The 21155-nt window shown below is 39.2% G+C and overlaps 1 protein-coding gene across 1 annotated transcript in view; it reads left to right on the top strand.

Annotated features, from left to right (window-relative positions):
• lrriq1 (leucine-rich repeats and IQ motif containing 1) overlaps positions 1-21155 on the top strand; it is a 185301-nt gene that overhangs the window by 12615 nt on the left and 151531 nt on the right. The window contains exons 7-9 of the mRNA XM_060840054.1: positions 11135-11209; positions 12069-13340; positions 16719-16871. Of these exons, the coding sequence (XP_060696037.1) occupies positions 11135-11209; positions 12069-13340; positions 16719-16871 (1500 nt within the window). The remainder of the gene's footprint in view (positions 1-11134; positions 11210-12068; positions 13341-16718; positions 16872-21155) is intronic.

Here is a 21155-nt window from a genome sequence, read left to right as displayed (position 1 = left end):
TTTTCTTTAAAAAGAGATTATAAGCAGGAGGCAGAGAGCTGTTTCGAAAGAAATAAACAATTTGTGGGACTTTGGGTTTTTTTTAAGGTGGAGCAATGGAAGTTGCCTGGGTATGGCCAGCTCTCTCAGAACAGGCTTTTTAGCTTTTAGGTAGTCTTAAGCAGAAGCCTTTGGGTCTCAAAAGAGTTGGAAGTTTCACTGAATGTATCCTCGGTGCTACTTTCTCTGAATTTTCTCTTGATGTTTTTTGTCTCCCGGATTGGAGAACTGCATGTGAGAATTTGCATCTGAATTTGCCTTTTTGCTAAGGAGTCTGTTCTTGGAATATTACTATATTGGAACAGTTCATTAGTAATAGGTACCATATCGATTATTTGGTTAAGTTTGCCAAGAGTTAAGTTTATATTTTAACCATAGTGTTTAAATAAATTGTGATTTGCTTAAGGTTAGTAGTTTGACCAGTTGCATCACATCTGGAACATGGCATTTCACATCTACCTTTAGAATAATATAAAATTATGGTATAGGCTACCTTCATAAAATATATTGAGGGGACCTGGTCTGGCCCATAACACAATATTGTGGGTATTGTTAGCGATGAGGATAGTCTCGGACCACAGTCTGATATTGATCAGCTGGTAAATTGGGCAGAGCAATGGTAGATTAAATTTGATTGCAATAAATGCGAGGTGTTGCATTTTTGGAGGTCTAATAAGGCTCAGACGTATGCAATGAATGGAAGATACTTAAGAAGTACAGAGGAATGAAGGGACCCTGGTATGCATGTCCGTAGATCTCTGAAAGTGTCAGAGTAGGTTAACAGGGTGGCGAAGAAGGCATATGGGATACTTGCCTTCATTAGCTGTGGCTAAGAATATAAGAGCAAAGGAGTCTTGTTACAACTTTATAAAACATTAGTAAGGTCATAGATAGAATACTGTGTGCAGTTCTGGTCACCTCACTATTGCAAGGGTGTGATTGTGGTGGAAAGGGTGCAGAGGAAATTCACCAAGATATTGCCTGGGATGAAATGTTTGTCATGAGGAGAGACTGGATAAGCTGGGTTTGTTTTTCTTGAAGCAGAGGAGAGTGAAGGTTGTGGTATACAAAATTATGAGTGGCATTGACAGCGAGAATCTCTTCCCCATGGCAGACACGTCTAAGACCAGAGGGCATAAGTTTAAGGTGAGGAACAGATCAGAGAAAATTTTCTTTCACAGAGAGGGTGGTAGATGTATGGAATGTGTTGCCTGAGACAGTGGTGGAGGCAAGTACTCTCTCAACATTTAAGAAGCATCTGGATGAGTACTTAAAATGCCAGACCATAGTAGCCATGGGTCACGTAAAGGTAAATGGAATTAGTGTAGTTTGATCTCTGTTGGTCAATATAGACCTGGTGGGCAGAAGCACACATTTTAATACTGTGACTCCAAAGGCTACCCATTATGGAAGTGTTGTTACTCCCTGGAGACCCAGTCCCAATGTTGCTATTATTGGCAGCTGAAGACCGTTATTGTGCAGGCTATTACCCTGTTGAAGATGTGGTACAAATGCCTTGACAACTTGGAAGAAAACGTCCAGAGATCGCCTGGAAGAGTGTTGAGGATAATGGTCATTTGCATGCTCCATAATGTGGCACAATATGGAGGGTCATTTACATTGAGGATGCAGAAGCCAGTGAAAGACCAACATCAGAGGAGAAGGAGGTTTAGAAAATGAAGCCGACACTATTGACACCAATGGAGGTGCTATCAAAGGTGAGAGTAACAATGGAGGATATCCTGAGGGACAGACAAATGTGCCCATTGCCAGCATCACAGAAGATAGCATTGTCACAAGGGGCATCTTAAAATATAGTTGATTTACCGAAGCAGCTTTGAGGATGTCATTGCACAACCTGAAACAAGTCACTTCTGAACCGTTGCTGCATAAATATCCATTAAGTTGGGGCTGTACATCATCTAGTAGATGTCCATCCCCAATGACAGAATTCCAGTAACAACTCTTGACAATCAATATTATCAGCATGGCTGAATCCTTCACTGTCACCACTCTTCAATTCACTGCGATCCACAGATTTTTATCAGATGCTCTTTCAAAATTGGGGCTACAATTGGACAGTAGTGGCAGTGATAAAAGGTGAATCATACATTATTATCATTTGGAACTTTAAGGTAAAGGTGGTCTCATTGGTCAAAAAGTCATTTGGGGCAGTGACCTAAATAAACACAAATATTCCAAGAGGACGTAATCTGGTCAACTGCCTAGCAAGACACCTTTTGAGTTAATAGATGAAAAGTTTTCTATTGCTAAGATCAGAGATCATTTGTTTAACTTTTGATTTAATGTTCAGAGGAATCTGAAGTTCAGTTAGAAGGGGGAACAGTTTCCTCTGAGCAGGAGAATCAGGTTTTCAGCTCAGAGGACCCAGTCATTCCATCAGGAATGGTTTTATTTTATGAAGCTTCCAAGCTGAAAGATTTTGCATAGAAATCTTTAAGTTGTTAAACTAATTCTTCCAGCTAATAAAATTGAAGCTCTCATGTCTTTGAAAGTTATCAATTTGTGCAAAATTTATGCCACACTCCATGAATATGGCCATTGCTTCTGTCATAGACTGCCCTCACCTTATCAAGCTCCAGAAATATGGTTGGCTATTCACTGAAATTGATTCCTCTACTTCAAGTGAGTGGGCTTTCAATGCCTCAGGGAACTCTGTCAGATATCTGCTGCTGTTGTGGTTCTGCTCGCCGAGCTGGAAGTTTTTGCTGCAAACGTTTCGTTCCCTGGCTAGGGAACATCATTAGTGCTGTTGGAGCCTCGTGTGAAGCGCTGCTTTGATGTTTCTTCCGGTATTTATATTGGTTTGTTCTTGCCGCTTCCGGTGTCAGTTTCAGCTGCAGTGATTTGTATGTGGGGTCCAGGTCGATGTGTCTGTTGATGGATGTTCTTGCCGCTTCCGGGTGTCAGTTTCAGCTGTAGTGGTTTGTATATGGTGTCCAGGTCAATGTGTCTGTTGATGGAGTTTGGGGATGAATGCCATGCTTCTAGGAATTCTCTGGCTGTTCTCTGTCTGGCTTGTCCTATGATAGTGGTGTTTTCCCAGTCAAATTCATGTTCCTGGTTGTCTGAGTGTATGGCTACTAGAGATAGCTGGTCGTGTCGTTTAGTGGCTAGCTGATGTTCATGGATGCGGATTGTTAGCTGTCTTCCTGTTTGTCCTATATAGTGTTTTGTGCAGTCCTTGCATGGTATTTTGTAAACTACGTTAGTTTGGCTCATGCTGGGTATTGGGTCCTTTGTTCTAGTGAGTTGTTGTCTGAGCGTGGATGTTGGCTTGTGTGCTGTTATGAGTCCTAAGGGTCGCAGTAGTCTGGCTGTCAGTTCTGAGACGCTCCTGACGTATGGTAGAGTGGCTAGTCCTTTTGGTTGTGGCATGTCCTCGTTCCTCGGTCTATCTCTTAGGCATCTGGTGATAAAGTTGCGTGGGTATCTGTTTTTGGCGAATACCTTGTATAGATGTTCCTCTTCCTCTTTTCGCAGTTCTGGTGTACTGCAGTGTGTTGTGGCCCTTTTGAATAGTGTCCTGATGCAGCTTCGTTTGTGTGTGTTGGGGTGGTTACTTTCCTAGTTTAAGACTTGGCCTGTGTGTGTTGGTTTCCTGTGTACCCTTGTGGTGAATTCTCCGTTGGGTGTTCTCTCTACTAACACGTCTAGGAATGGGAGTTGGCTATCCTTTTCCTCTTCTCTCGTGAATCGGATTCCTGTGAGTGTGGCGTTGATGATTCAGTGTGTTTTTTCTATATCTGTGTTTTTGATGATTACAAAAGTGTCATCCACATATCTGATCCAGAGTTTGGGTTGGATTTGTGGTAGGGCTGTATGTTCTAACCTTTGCATAACTGCCTCTGCTATGAGTCCCGAGATTGGTGAACCCATGGGTGTTCCGTTGATTTGTTCGTATATCTGATTGTTGAATGTAAAGTGTGTGGTGAGGCACAGGTCCAGTAGTTTAAGTATGCCATCCTTGTTGATAGGTTCGGCCTCCTGTGTTCTGTTATGTATGTCCAGTAGGTTGGCTATTGTTTCTCTGGCTAGGGTTTTGTCAATTGAAGTGAACAGTGCCGTCACGTCGAATGATACCATGGTTTCTTCTTTGTCTATGTGTGTATTCCTGATGACGTCCAAGAATTCCTGTGTTGATTGTATGGAGTGTTTGGATCCGCTGACTAGGTGTTTCAGTTTTTGTTGTAGTTCTTTGGCCAGTTTGTATGCTGGTGTCCCTGGTAGTGATACTATGGGTCTGAGTGGGATGTCTGGTTTGTGTACTTTGGGTAGTCCATAGAATCTGGGGGTGTTGTTGCTTTCCGGTTTCATTCTTTGCTGGTCCGCTTTGGTTATCTGTCCGTTTTTTTGTAGATTCCTTAGTGTGTTGTTTATTCTATTGGTGAGTTGTGGTGTGGGGTCGGAATCCTTCATTTGGTAGGTGTTGGTGTCTGCGAGTAGTTGTTGTGCTTTACTGATGTAGTCTGATTTATCTAGGATGACCGTCATTCTGCCTTTGTCTGCCGGTAGTATGATTATGTTTTTGTCATTTTTCAGTGCTTTCAGTGCTTCCCTCTCCTTGGTGTTGAGGTTATGTGTTTGTCGTTTTCTTATCATCATGGGTACTACCGTTTGTCTCACTGTTTGTTGTGTCTCTTCTGTCAGTCCATTGTTCCTGAGTGTGCTTTCTAGTGCTGCTAGGAAGTCTGCTGTGTTGGCATCCCTGTGGTTGTATTTGAGTCCTCAATCAGATTTTAAATATCTGCTGCTGCAGGCACTGTACTGCAAGGCCCTACCTCATTGCCTGTTGGAGCATCATTATGACTGTCTGTCCTCCTCCAAAAGAGATTGTGAACAGATGCCTCTGATTTAGACACCTTTTCCTGGCCCTTCTTATGCCACTGAAGCCAGATACCAGAATATCTAACTGATGTACCGCTATCTGTGTTAGCAAGTGTGAGCTGGTCAGATCTGACTGAGTATCTTTAAACATGCCTTCCTTATCCTGATGCCCAATAGAGGAGTGAATGCTGTTAAGGTATGGCATAAAAGAAAGACATAAAAGAAAGTAAAGACATAAAAAAAAGTAATTTGTGTAAACTTTGAAATAACAATCACACAAGCCAATGTCTTTGTTCATCCGAGTGGAAACCTGTATCCCACAACCTGCTCTTCATTCACCTTCTCAAAGCAACTTCCCAATCTGCCCTTGCTTTGGGCTGAACTCTCAGGACACCCTAGCAATATTCATTCTCTCAAATGAGAAGATTACACTGTGCTACACTACCCTCCCCCCATTCAACCCACTTCTTCCCTGTTGCCCTGGTCCAGGTCACCTCTCTGGCATTCTCATCCCTTTTCTGCCAGTAAAAAATAGTGTAATATAATCCTATTCAATCTTGCATTCAGGGAAGAAACTCATCAATGGGGTAGTGGAACACAGTGAGGTTTAGACATCCCTTCCTTAACCTGATGCCCGGTTGGTAAGGGAGTCACCCTATAACTGGTTGAGCTTACATGAATGTTTTGGTCAAACACTGATCCATGTTAAAAGAGAAGCATGTGTTCCAGCAGCTTTGTCATTCAACTGTCAACCATCATTGGGATATATGTGCTTCTGCCAAACAACTCATCTTAATGATATAGAGCCTATTATGAAACTGGTTGTGGCACTAGATCTTTGACTGGTAGTGTTCACTTGCTGTATCATTGTAGCTGCTACCTCCTATCATACTTCCCTAGTAACAGTAGAGGAGTTCTTCCTTTGTATTGGATAGAGAATTCCTTCTGGATCAGAATCTTGAAATCACACTACATTACCATCAATCCTGCATCTTCTGTGGTGGTACTCCTCTGCAACATCTGGAATGATAATGATGAAAGCATGTAAGGCAAGTCAGATTTGCCTTGAAAGGCACAACTCATCACCTGTGTTTGCTCACGTGTGAGATTACGATTATCTAGTTGAGCATAGATTTTAGATTAGATTAGATTCCCTGCAGTGTGGAAACAGGCCGTTCAGCCCAACAGGTCCACACCGACCTCCTGAAGAGTAACCTACTCAGACCCATTTCCCTCTGATTAATGCACCTAACACTAGGGCAATTTAGCATGGCCAATTCACCTAATCTGCACATTTTTGGATTGTGGGAGGAAACCCACGTAGACAAATGTGCAAACTCCACACAGTCTGTCGGAGGCTGGAATCGAACCTGGGTCCCTGGCACTGTGAGGCAGCAGTGCTAACCACTGAGCCACCATGCCGCTCTATAGCTTGGCTCCTAGAAGTCTAGGCATTTGTTGTTTCCATGCCAGTGTGCTATGGCATATTTTGGATTGCATATATCCCTGTTGATGTGCTCCCTTTGAGTCCAACTCATTTGTCTCAATGGACAATGGACATTTGGGTGCTATCATATCGTTGGCTGGATGGTGAAAGCGTAATTGGAAGGATCATAGTTCCACACACAGCGAAGCAAATTCAACCTCTGAAGAATTATATTCATCTCAGTTAATCCAGAGTGTCAGCTCCCACTGAAACTGCCACGATGCAGCCATTTGCATGGCTGAATCTTATGAAACTTCACCAGCACTCTCACTTCTTTCATGAAACAAGCTCAAGTGGCAGCATTAAAATCTAGAGTTTTTTTTATTGCCCAGGGATGGGCCATTGCTTCCAGTGCAAATAACAAGCTGTCCAAGAATTGGCAATTAATTTAGTTTTCATGTGGTTTTCCTACCATTACAGGAAACGTGGGACAACTTTACACCTACAGCATCCCTCGCACCCCCTCTTTCTGTGCAGGTCATATGCAATAATTGCTTCTGCTCTACACAGAACTTCCATGCTCTTTTGACACAGGAAAATTTTAATTCTGTTTCTGATTTTCAATTCTGTTTTAATTCTGTTCACTGTTCTTGTTTTGAGTGATCCCTTGTTTCTTACTAACCAGACTGCTGACAGATATTCAACAACACACCAGCAAGAATGCACCAGCTTCTTCTCTCTCAGCAAGAACAACTTTCAGGAGGGCTGTTTATACTTGGCCAGAAACATGATCCATTTTCCTCATCATTCTGGCCATTCTGCCTCCAGTCTGCTTCTGGAGTCAGTGGACTCAACACACAATTTCACAGCATACTGCCACAAAGAGGGCCTCTTTATTGAGATTGGTTTCCTCAGTCCAAAAATTTCCTGATAGTTGATAACTTTCTTTCTCGGGGTGTTTTTCCTGGTGATTCCTGTTGAAAGAAAACCCAAGGTAGTTGTTTATTCGCTATAAAATTCCGTGTAATCTTTAAAAAGTATAGGGATGAACTCTTGAAAGGTCATAACATTCAAGACTATTGGCCAAGCATTGAAAAGTGGGATTAGTGTAGCTAGGTGTTGGGTTTGTTTTTTGTTGATGCAGATTTGATGGGCTGAAAGAACTCTTCTGTGATCTAAGACTCTGACTTGTAAGACCCTGTGAGGGCATGTATGTAGCACAGGGGACACATCATTGTAAATTTATCCTCACATTTGGAAATATATGCTCACTTTTGATCACCATCTGTGTGAGAGAATGTTTGTCTAGCAGCAGCTTTAACATTCAAGGTACAGGGTTTAGCGCTACAAGAGGCCTTGATTATGTTAAGATGTGAATTCAGTAGATTGTGCAGCATGTACAGAATATGGGAACTTGGAAGGTGCTTGCAACTTTGACAATCAAACTGAATCTTTCCAGGCTATAAAATATTGTTTGTGTTTCACAGCCATTTGTGGATTGATTTCTGATGTGGAATGATGTGGTCAAGAGTGCTTCGGGCAAGGATTTGTGGTTGTCACAATGGATTAATGCTTTAGATTCATGTATAGCATTTAGTGCTCACACTTTTACCTGAACTGTTCAGGTATCTGTGCAGTGTTATTGCCTTTCATAGTGCCTCACATCACTCAAATATGAAGCCCTCCTCACAGAACAACACTTACTCTGTGCTCTGTCAATGCAATGTCAGCCTGTTTTAACTCCATTCGATACATACTGTTTGCATCGTGATGCAAGGAAACACATTGAGGCATCAAGCAGAATAGCCCATGCTCAACCTATTACTCTTAGTACTCCAAAGATACAAACAGTATTCTCTCTTTTCTGTTAACACCATCAGCATTAAATTTGTTCACATTCCGACCCACCCATCTATCTAATTGTTCATTTCCCCACTTTACCCCAAACCTCATGCATATGGAGTCAGCATAGCAGATATAGTCATGTGTTGCCCCCAGTGAGGCCAGGGCGGTGTTGACCTGCTCCCTTCTCCTGCATTACCCCTTTTCTTTCTTTTCTGTATTGCCCCTGCCCTCTTTATACATTGAGTTGCCCTCCTCCTCCAAGATTATTCTCTCTACATCACAGAATGGCGCCTTCAATCCCTACAATTGAATTCCTCAGCTTCTTTTTTGCAGCAATGGCTCCTGATAACTTCTCCTTGACTTTTGTCGTTAAACTCCCTTGACTAATTTCAAACAGATATCCTCAACTGATGACTGATCGGACCCCTGACTAATCTCTGTGCAGCTTCCTGACTGATTTCCCAGTTTGCACTGTTAATTTGATTTGATTTATTACTGTCACATATACTTAAGTACAGTGAAAAATTTGATTTTCTTGCACTACAGGCAGATCACAACATACAAGGACACAAATATTGGGTCGAAGGGCCTGTTTCCACACTGTAGGGAATCTATTCTAGTCTAATTTAAGATGTTAGGGTGATTGTATTGCTCTGTTCAATGTTACAGCTGCAAGGAAGGTGTGCAAATGCAAGATCACATTTGGATTTGAAATTTGAGAAATCCATTCAAAAGTCTAATAACAGTGGTCAGCATGTGTACCCAGATTGACTGTGCTCAATTCCCGGACTAATATTGGAGGCTACCCTTTACTTATTGTGCCAGGTACTCCTGACTGAAAGATGTCTCTATTGACTTTACTCTGATTTCTCCCTTTAGATTTTGAGGCATGGCCATATGCTTGCTGTACATGCAGTGTGTTTGGTGTGTGTGCTGCTGGCAAATGTTGCAGGCATGAGATTGCTGTACATGTAGCTACGTGTCTACCCCCTTCGCTGATGATTGCTGACAAACGTGGAAAACTGCTGTGCTTTGTGACTGCACCAAATGGCAAGGCAAGACAGGGGTTCTGTGAGGTTTTAGCTCCAGCTGAGGCAACAAAGTATGAAACAAGCAAGGCAAGTTAATGAGTATCCAAGCAGGTGCATGAGAGTGAGTACTAAGAGAGTAAGTGAGGATCCCTGAAGTGCACCCTGATGCAGTCCATGTTGGGAATTGAGGCTTTCTAGTTTCTATTTGATGGTGGGGTAATGGAAAACTGAACATAAATGGGGCAAGATTAACTATTAGTGAGATGTTGATTGATGCAAATAGGCCCTCTTGCTGCTCAAGTGGTGAGAATCTTATCTTGTTGTTCAACACTTGGTTGGATAATAAACCATTTTACTCTTGGTGTCAATAAGTTCCTCATTGCCCATCTCATGCAGTTTTCCCAACTTTCTTGCCAATGTGATCATAGATTAACCAAATTCTGTTTGGTTCTTGGGATTAAAAAATTTGTCTCTTGAAGTTAGTTTTAAGTCAGATGATCCGATGCTGTTGTCCACCTAGAACATTTTGCAAGTCTAAAGCCTTTGTTCTACAAGATGAGATAAATGATGGGCATTTCCACTTACTTGTGATCAACTGATTTTTAGGCAGCTCCCCCTGTTGGGTTTCATCAGGAGTCTGGATGTACATTCATTTTAAGTCTTGAATGAGTTCACCAAAAACTGGTACCCAGCACAAAGGTGGGTTGTGTCTTGCCTTGTTGTGATGATAGGTACATATTAATATGATTTTAAGAATTTTGATTTCAAAATGGAAGGTGATGGATATTGATTCTTTCTCTTAAGCTTTTTTGTTTTAAAATAAAAAAGGTTCAAAGCTATGACTCAATCCAGAAACTTGTTAACAAATGAGTGATTGCAGACTAATGTTCATGGAAAGATTTTTATACTTGTTGTGTTTACCAACAAATATGGTCAACATCTAAGGCCAATAGCTTTGCTTTCAGTTCAGAAGGATCTAGGATGAACAAAAATTCTTTTAATTAGTTCAGAATATAACAGTATTAAATTAAGATGCAAGTTTAACTTCCCTCTTAGAATGAGTTTTTCAGGAAACAAATCACTTCAGCAGAAGAGTTTAGCTGGTAAAACTTCCAAATCAGGAGAGTTTGAAGAGGAAATCTGCAGATTATTGAGTTGAGAATGTTTAGACTGCCAGATTCATGGAAATGTTCTTGTCAGCAGATTTGGAAAAGACTGAGATTTTTCAGGATTCAGTTAAATGAAACAATTAGGTGTTGAGATATGAGTGTAAACTCTCTGAGTTTAAGTCTTTTTAAGGGATACTGTCAGGAAACTGGCTCAAACTTTTGTGTGTGATTTTCCTGTTGCCAACTGCCTTCTATACTGAAATAGCTTGTTTTCTTTTTTACAATAAGCATATTCTGTTGGTGTTGAAAATCCACAGCCTTGTGTGAAAATGTTTCAGTGACTAAACATTCATATTAACTTACCAAACAGAAAAAAAAACGTGATCTTTCAAACAGGGTTTCAGTCTGAACTTACTTGTTACTAGTATCATCAGTTGGGATCAGAACAATGTTCATTTCAACTTGGGCTTCCTCACCCTGTGTCTGACTGTCTAGTGAGAAGCTTGTGGAGACTTCAAGTAGATTCTGTGGAAATTTCAATAGTCACTTGACCTTTCAGTAGCTGTCTTAGCCATTTGTTAATGCCCACATTTTCAAAGAAAAAGGCAGTTCCAGAATGGCAGCTGCAAAGACAGTCTATGTTTAAATTTTAAATGAGACATGTGTTTACTCAGCATGACAGTGGAGATTTTGTTTATTTAATTTTCTACTAAATCATTGAACATGCTTTAAGATAGAAATTGTGAAACATTAGATGGCTTTCTAATAAGGATATGCTAAATGTAAAGCTGCACAACCTTATTTAGGTAGATTATTGTATTATATGTCTTGTTCAGCAACAGCAGATTCAACTGGAAAAGAAAATCGGAGAAGACCAGGATGCTTGGGAACGAAAGTTGAAGGAACATGAGGTGGGAGATCAAAGTCATGCATTTGTGATTTTGTTGTTTTCCTCAGTTCTTTTAATTGCATTTTTTTGTTTATTTTGTGATTTCAATTTGAATACAATAAATAATCATAAACTATATGTTTTGTTTTAATTCCATAATTCTGTTGTTATTAACTCATGACAAAATTCACAAAAATCCATACTTGGCATCATAATTTTGAAACTTACATCTTCAGTTACTGCCTTCTACCTCCACTGCAGCTACAGTAGGTAAAGGCAATGTAGCAAATCAGTTACAGCTGCACTTCCAAACCCAACCTATCAAGCCCTTTGTCCACTGTTCACCAGAATACCTCTGTGGCTGGTCATTTGGAACCAAAATGCTTTTGGATGAAGAAACATGTTTGCGATCGATGTTAAAGGAGAGCTTTACCAAAGTTAATGAAAAGACAATCAATTAATTAAATTGTAATGATATTAATTTGCATAATTTTGGTTTCACCAAAGCTTGCATGTTGATCATTTTTGAGTTAGGTTTATTTGTTATTACATGGTGATGTTGCCATAGCACCAGAGAGCTGCTGCTCTCATTGGAGAGCAATGACTGATGATGTGTTTAACCTGAGGGTTGGGGGAGAGGCTGAGGAGGAGAATCCTTCATGGAAACCTCAACTGGTGTGGGAGTTGAACCCACAGTGTTGGTGTCACTTTGCATTGTCAACCAGCCATCCAGGCAACCAAGCTAACCGATGAAACCTTGATATTGCATTGGAGCTTTTCATTGTAACTTCAGATAAAATCGGAAACCATTTTTATGTTTTCAATTCTGAGTAAAATTATATTTGGGCATAAAGTAATCTGAGCTTGTTTTAAATTTTTAGGCATTAATACAAGCAATGCAAATTAAGATGGATGAAGAACGAAGGATCTTTGAAGAACAGCAACTCAAAGAGAGAATACGAGTGCAAGAGGTGCAAAACAGAGCATCAGCAATAATTCAGGCAAGGTTTCGGGCGTATTTAGTGAGGAGAAGGTATGCACCAATACTGAGGGAAAGGCGGAATGAAAGGAAGAGAAAAAAAGACCTGGAGTTAAGGATGGCAGAAGAGAAAAAAGCATTTGAAGAAAAAATCAAAAGAAAATTGGAACAAAAACGGAAAGAAGAGGAGAAAGAGGGAAAGAGGTGGAAAGAAGTTGAACAATTGCAAAGAGAAGAACAGAAACGAAGACAGATTGAATATGAGAAGAAAAAGGAACAGGAACGACAAAGATTAGAAAAGGAGAGACAACAAAAGATGGAGAAACTCCAAAAGTTGAGAGAAGATGAAAAAAGAAAAGAGTTACAGAGAAGGAGAAAGGAAGAAAAGCAAAAAGAAATAGAACATAAAAAGGATGAGGAAAGCAAGTTGCTAGAAAAAGAAAATAAACAAGTGGCCTTAAGCCAAAGAGAAGACAAAGAAATTGAGAAGGAACATAAACCACAGCTAGTTGAAGAGAGAGATTTTTACTCCAGAATTAATAAAGAAGCTAAACATGATGATAACAATTCAGAGACTGCGAGTATTCCTTTGATTCAAAATATAGGATTCTTTCAGAATATAGAGGAAAACAGTACTCTTGCAAATTACAGTCAAGATGTGAGCCAATGTATAGTTGCAACGGCTACAAATACAAACCTCAAAGTAAAGCTTCCAGCTGAAGAAACAGTGGAGAAAACAGCAGAGAATACACTTCCAGTAGAATGTAATACCCCCCCAATACCCAAAAACAGTGTCTTTCTGCAAAAAAGCAGAGTATTTGCAGTTAGTGATAAGGATCCTGGCAGACTGTCAGGTGAAGGAATATCTATATTAAATACAAGTAGTGTTGACTTACATAAAGAAGATCTGATTGGCGCTTCCAAAGTAACTTCAAGTATGGATCATGATTTTGAGGAGCGTTTGTCAGTATCAGAGCTCACCCTACCTGATCATGTTGAACAAAAGAGACTAAGTTGGATGAAAATGTGTACACCTTGGTCCAAAATTAGCAGAGAAAACAAGTTGAAGAAAGTGAAACAGCATATCAGACTTCAGACTAATCCTGTCAACCGACTACCTCCTCTGAGTCCTGGAGTTATTCTACAGTCAGGGGTTTGGAATTCACTTCAGCAGGTACAATTTATATTTTATAAGTGGTGAACCTTAACAGTATTTTAATGAGTTATTTTAGTAGGGCATTTTTTGTTCACGTATTTGTTTTGAAAATGTATTTTACTTTCACACCCCTTTTAAATAAACCTGGTGACAATCTTGCTGCAGGACAGTCAACTGTTAATGTTTGTGAGAGTGATTCTTTACTGCTTTTTAATGTTCCCTTTCATTTCATAATCAGCATCTGAAAAAGAGACAGCCTTCAGACCAGAAATCCATTTGTGGGATATTGATGGTGTGAACTTGTGTTGTGCTACTCTTTTCCCATCCACATTCTGCCATGCTTCATGTTGTGTCACTAGTTTCCTCCAGTGGCTTCTAATCAAAAGTTACCACTGGGACTCTTTCAAGAGTGAGGAAAAACATAGCTTTTGTAATCGGGGATTATGATTAGATTCCACTAGAAAAAGGACAAATTTCATACCTTATGGTTCTCGCTAATATTTCATCCGATATTATTTCCTGCTTGTTGGGTATATGGTGACAGTGCTGAAAATGTGTTGCTGGAAAAGCACAGCAGGTCAGGCAGCATCCAAGGAGCAGGAGAATCGACGTTTCGGGCATGAGCCCTTCTTCAGGAATCTGGTGACAGTGAGTATTTGGTACTTCACCTGGGTGCCCATTATTTATTTGCAAGTTTTCAGCAGGATTTTTAAATGGAAAATATCATAACTAATCCTGATTTTCACCTATCCATGCAACAATGTGTGAAATTACGGCAAGGATTCTCACATCCTTACTAAAAGCGTAAGCATGTGTTGACTTTCCCTTCTTGAAACAGGGCACATGAGGCAAATTGTTGTATCCTTATTGTCATTTTGACTGAAATCAACACACTTGAGTGTGGATTACATTGAAGACTTCTTTGTCCTAATTGTGCTGTACAGAGTCACTGGGGAATTTTTGATTTTGCATGCTTAAACATCTGGATTAGCAAATGGAACTCTGAACTAAGTAATTCAGTTCAGTAACACAGGACTATCATGAGATTTAAATACAAACCTGCAGGCATTTGTCATCTCCCCATTATGGGTAATTTTGCACCAATTTAAAACTTAACACCAGGATTGTTCACTTCAACGATTTATACAAAACATATGGATAGAGTCCCCTTATTCTGCATTTCATTTATTTGCCAATGAAAAGTCTACAGCTAACTTAGCTCAATAAAAAAATGTGAATTCCTTTGTGTGTTTTATACCAATTGTAGTTGTCCTTAAGTGGTAAACATTTGGAAAACCTATTCTGGAGCTTATTCTTTTTAATCAGTGAAAACGCCTAGGGCGATTGAGAATGTTTACAGCTGGCTTTGGATATTACTACCCCCATTCCCTTGTGTAACAGTTATGGCATTGCTGAAATAAACAGACATCAAAGAATGTAACTACAGATTTATTAAAATGTGGGAGAGCGTTTTTGTCAAAAGACAGTTTAACTCTGCAGAGAATTTTGATCAATTCTTTAGATAGTGTTTGTTGAAATCTGGAGGATTTCCCATGTCAGTGTTTTAAAATATGTGATGTAATTCCCTATAGTTATTCCCACGGCATCACTAAAGCGATCCAAAAGAAATGTGCTAGACTTTTGTGTTAAGTAAATATTTCATTGGCGACCATATTTAAATAGGTTCATTTATTCAATACAGCAGGATATTTTGAAAATGAGTATTTAGTCTTATTATGCAATACTGATGTGAAAATGGTTCACTAGTCAAGCCATGGTGTTGACTGCAGAAATAAAAAAAAGTCCTGCTTCACTTAGACCATTTTATTTTGTGCTATTAAACAAAATATGATGAGTGAAATTGGCATTTGCCAGGAAAGTGGTACAAACGCATGGTCAAATGGCAGCCTATTTGTACCCATGCGTAGTTTTATTGCTTGTTGAAGTTAAAATCAAGCATGGGTTGCCTGATTTGTCCAATTGACATAGATCGACAACATATTGTATGTTATATGTTACCTTTGCCCTTTGAGTATTTTAAGTTTTGGGAATAGGTGGCATGAAATTAGTGAAGATACTGATAGTATAGAATTTGAATATTACTGAAAAAAGAGACAAGCTCTTGAAGCATCTCTATGTGCACTCATCAGGACAGAGGCAAGAGTATTACATTTCAAAGGGAAGAACAATTATATTTGCCAGTGAATGTAGGCTTGCAGCAGGCAATACTGGAGAATTCATTAGCAGATTTCGCAACTTGTTCCTCAAGGAAAGGGACTCCTCCATTTTGAAAGTGAACTTGAGTGCTGGGTGTTTTTTTAGTGGATGCATCATGAGTTAAGTTCACAGAAGCAGCTAAAAAGGCTGAACCTTTGGAAGAGAAAACTTCAGTATGATCTGATGTTAGGAGATATTTATTTTGTTTTAGTGAAGGCTAAATTTCTGCTCAGTGATTTGGAAAGGGAAAGTCTTGTTTTCTCTTCAGTTGGTGCAGGGGAAGTTTTCTCCCTTTTGGGGGAGAAGGCTGAGTTCACCCTCTGTGATGGGGTGAAAGCCAATAGTGGGTGTGTGGAGGAGTCATTTCCCAGAGAGGATATGATGGAAATGGAATTGGAAAAACACTTTATTCTCAGTTGGCTGAGAAGGCTAGATATATCTTCAATGAGATCAGGGTTTACCATGCAGTTTTCACTCCAGGGACAGAAGTGTGGGTAATGGAGGATTCATTTATGCTTTTGGTGCAGTGCAGTCCAATGTGACCTGATTTAAGCTCAGAGGGGCAGTGTTTTGTCCACAAATTCTGTTCATTGGTGAAATGGGGAGGTTGCTCATTTCTAGTAGGTAACGGAAAGGTTACCTTGATAATACTGTGTGTATGTGCTCACACAAATTTATAGGGTACCTTTCAGTCACCACAAATTGACCTGGTAGGGGAACTACATTTATGTCCTTTTAAATATTGAGTAACATTGCAAAATCCAATGAAAGTTTTCATGATCAAAACCTTCAGGGTAACATCTTAGATGTGCCACAGATTGGATCTTATAGGTATTCAAAAGGTATGATGATTCAATTAAATTCTGAGAATCGTGCTAGTTCTCTGACTTGTTTTGGTTTGCCATTTCGTGTCCATGTACCAGGTTTACCACCAGCTTTGAATTTACTTTCATAAGCAGTTGAAATAATTTATTGGGATCTGAAAAGTAAGATTTCGTTTTGGAAATCATCATTAAATCTGAATGTTTAAGTTTCCTGGGGATCCAGACTTAAGTGTGGAAACCAACCCAAGTTGCAATCGTACTGACAAATTCATTTTCTTCCATCATGTCTCTTACAAAATTTAGGAATATGATTTGAGTGATTCCCTGTGTACTAAAGCTTATTTATTGAACACAGGTTAGAACAGTCACTCTTCAAGATTTACCTGGTTTCAGCCTATCCACATTTTCACAATGCCTCCAAATCCAGTCACTAACACTTCAAAACTGTGGAATAGAGACATTGGAGGGTATCAATAATTGCAAAGGTTTAAAGTACATCGATGTGCAGGTAAAAAGAAAGTTTGCTTTTGAATAGTTATTAGTCTCTAATTGTATGTTGTCCTAGGTCCTATTGCCAACATTTATTGAATTATTTCCTGTTACACCTGATAGGTGTGAACAATACTATGTTGCACTTTCAAATGGTTTAAATATTACATTGATAAAACAGCAGTAAATCATCATTAAACAATATTTGAAAGATAAGTGTTTATTTTTTGCTTGTGTCCACTAACCTTGACAACATATTTGCTTCTAAAGTGATGCTAGGTATTTGAAAGTAAATATAAAGTTATTGCATGAGCAAACCCATGGACCAGGGAGTCTTGGGAAGAAGTGAATTAGTACTTCAATTTTTTTCACAAACAAGTGTCCCTCGGCAACTGCCGTATAATTTACCTGAGGATATGCCCATTTGGAAAACATTCCTTCAGAGTGTACCCGTTAGCCTTAAAGGAACAGGTTATCCTGAGCATAATTCTAGCTTGGCAATAACTTTCTCCAAGGTAGTCCATTAAATATTAGGAAAGGCATGAAATGGAAACTGTCTCCTTGTTGTACAATAAATTGGTGCAGATCTCCCAGTTTCTGGATAGTTGGAAACTAGACATTCCCTGGAAAATGTGCTTTCGGGCAAAGTGAAAGTCCTGATGCACTGACTGGGAATTGTCAGGATATTTAAGCCTTTGAATGGCAATTACCGGTTATCTGGAGCCACTCCACTCTCTCCCCCAGCTTCTACTATGGAACCAAAGTGACAACAACTAAACTCTCCCTCCCTCCCCTACTGGTGCAGACCTTTCCTTGTCTATTACTGGACCTGACTTCATCCTACCACATCCCTCACCACCCTGTTACCTAGATGCCTCATCCACCTACCATCAGTCCTACCCAAATGCCACCAGTACTTCCCACCTCCCTGCCATCTGTACTCCTCTGCCGCTTACTTCACCTCTCACTTGCCTTCTCTCAACAGTTGTCAAAATACCTTCAGTGTCTTTATATCTTGTTAGCAGCTAGTGTTGAGAAAGGGGTGGGATTTCAATCCGAATCCATTTTGCTGCGGGCTGAATGGAATCCTGGCCTGGACTAGACTTCAGGTTGGAAAGCCCTTGGTCTGGAAATTTGAACAGTGAACTCCAGAGATCAGTGTGTATTTCTTTGTCTGGTCTGAATTGGAAAGAGGGTTTCAGAATATCCGGGTCAATGTGCTTAAAATTAAATCTTCCTAAAACAGTTTATCCTTTGTAAGCAATACAACTGCTTTTTCACAATCAAATTTGGTACCGTAATTGTAATTTCAAATACAATACCTCCAAATCGTAATCATAAATATGGCATTTTCAACATAGTAACCTGTCCCAACTGACTACATGGGAGCGTTTTCATTGGGTCCTATTCTTAGCCCTCACTGTAATGAGAAGATGTTGACTGAAGGCCAGCAGACACTCAAAAAGAAGTGGAGCAATGGAAGTCAGAAGGGAGCATTCACTACTGTAATTATTCAGCACTTTGCTTCCAGGTGAGACTAATGAAGCTGTGGCTTGAGTGCAGACATTAGGTTAATATATGCAAGACAATTTAGCTTTTATTTTCAGAGCTGCTGTACCAAAACCTCCTAATGTAATTTAGATTCAAAATATTTGGCTACCAGAATGTCAAACTTTCTTTGGCAGCCCATACCTGTTAAACATATGCTGTTAATATCAGCTCTTGCCAATTTCTTTGCAAATAATTAGTGCATTTGTTGAATGCCAAGATCTCCACATGTAAAAGCCATGAGTTTGTCAGTGCAGTTTGTAATGATAATGGTGTCAGGCCTCACTGCGGCAGTGCTGGCAGTTCAGCCCTGGAGTTGTAACAAAAGTTAAAAATATTACCAAAGTTCTCATTTACCTGTTATACAGATCCAATTTTTTCAATCTAAGTCCACAATTAGAAAAAGTGAAAAATAAAAAGACACAACCTTCATAACAGTAGGCACACACTAGTGATATTTTACTTCTACTATCCGATTTGAATATCCAAGACCTTCATGGACTAAAGAGTTTTAAAACATATAGGACAAATACTAATCTAAATTGGTTGATGTGACTTGATCACAGATTGAGGCTAGCTTCGTGAGACCAGTGTAAGATTTTCAAAACCTGTCTGCACTAAAATTACAGTTTCATTCAAAGACAATGAAACCAGACAAACAAGGCAAGACATTTGCACCTCTTGTTTAATCACATTTGTATGACCAGTTCATATGGGAGATGAAAAGTTACTTCTGGACTGTTCAGTTTGGAAGAAAAATGGAGCAGATTCCAGAATACAAACAACTGTTTTAAGCATCAAAGCAAAGAGCAAAAAAAAAGAATTGATAACTACAAAAATCTGGAAGCTTTTCTTTCATTGTCTCTTTCAACCTTAAATTCAGTATCCAGTGAAAATGTAACTTTGGACATCAACCATTCACTGAGAACATAAAATCTATAACTTCACCATGCTGCTCTAAATTTTTAAACAATTTAGCCCCAGGTTTAAAGTCTTACACCTCAAGGCCTCTTGAAAACTTTAAATGGCAATTCCTGCCTTTACTGTATGCCTTCCTCCCCATTAGCTTTAAACTTGTTACCTATGCTTGTGTGTCTTTGGTGGTACATTTTGGGGTTTTTTTCAGGGTAAGGTAGGTGGTAAAATTCTTTTTTCCTCAATTGAAGAAATTCTTCTGCTATTTTCCCTGCTACTGATATCAGGCTAACGGATCTGTAGTTCCCTGTTTTCTCTCTTTTTTAGTAACGTTACATTTTGTAATTTCCCTATCTCTCGCACTGTTGCAGATTAGAATTTTGAAAGAACATCACCAAAATGATATTGCTCTAACCATCTCTTTCAACTCTCTTGGGTGAAGGTCTTTGAATCCCATTTCAGTCCCATTAATGTCTCCTTTTGTACGAATAATATCTTTCAGTTTCATACGCTCTAACTAGATACTTCAATTTGCATTATTTCAGGGTTACTTCTTGTATCTTCCTCTGTGAAGACTGACACAAAAGTACCTTCTCTATTTCCTCATATAAGTTCTTCTGTCTGTGCCTGTAAGGGACATTTGTTTTTGCTAATCTTTTCCTTGTTACATACCCATAGCAATTTACAATATATTTTTATGCTTCTTGCTGTCACATTCAAAATCTATCCTTTTTTAGAAAATCAATCTCTCAGTTTCTTTTGCTGAATTCTAAAATTTTTCCAATTGTCTGTCAATTTTATAAGCCTTCTCCCTTGATCTCATACTATTTTTAACTTCCCTTCTAAGTGTGGCTTCATTGTTTTTACTGTTGGATATTTTTCCTTATCAGAATGTATTTTTTTTTTACAAAAGCAAGGATTAATTTTTAAAATATTAGCCCTTATTTATCTACTGTGAAACATATTTTTTTCAATCTAACACTGTCGACTTCCTATCTGCAACATCACAATTGCCCTTGCTTGGATTTAAGACACCAGTTTCCGATTGAGCCTTTTTTTTCAAAGATAATAATAAATTCTATCATACCAAGGTCATTATTCCCTAAAAGTTCTTTTATAACACTAATTTAATTATTCCTTTGTTGTTGCATGATACTACATCTAAAATACTCTGTGACCCTGTTTGTTCCTCGACATATTGCTCCAGAAAACTGTTACAACCAAATTCCAAAAGTTCTTCCTCCACAGCATTGATGCTCATTAGGTTTACATTGTCTAAATTAGATTGAAGTCACTCTTGCTATATTCACCAATATTTTGCTAATTTATACTGTGCCCTACATTCCCACTACTGTTGAAAGTCTGTAACCATTCCTTTTGATGTTTTCTGCCCCTTGCTGTTTCTTAGCTCCATCAAACTGATTCAAGACCCTGTTTTTCTGATCTGAGATCCTCTCCATAAATACATTAATCCCTTCTGTTATTATTAGCACTACCCCACCTCCTTTTCTTTTATGTCTATCCCATCTGAATGCTGAATATGTTTCAGTATTCAGTCTTGGTCATCATGCGTCCATGTCTCTGCAATGGCAATTAAATCAGACCTTTTGGCTTTTAACACCATCATTTGACCATCTTGTTGTGAATATTGCATACATTCAGATTGAATGCTTTTAATTTTGCTTTTTTTCACACCATTCTACAACTTTACCCTGGTTGATTCTAAGACGTGTTTCTGCTGCATTGTACATTATGTATATCTTCGCTACTTCCCATAAAATCAGCTTTTTTTTTGTTCTATATGAATTCTCTGGGGATTCTATTCCCCTGACAAACTAAC

This window comes from Hemiscyllium ocellatum, chromosome 19 (assembly GCF_020745735.1).
Source record: "Hemiscyllium ocellatum isolate sHemOce1 chromosome 19, sHemOce1.pat.X.cur, whole genome shotgun sequence".
In the NCBI taxonomy this organism is placed as follows: Eukaryota; Metazoa; Chordata; class Chondrichthyes; order Orectolobiformes; family Hemiscylliidae; genus Hemiscyllium; species Hemiscyllium ocellatum.
Note: the sequence above shows the minus strand (reverse complement) of the source record. Positions and strands in the feature narration are given on the sequence as shown.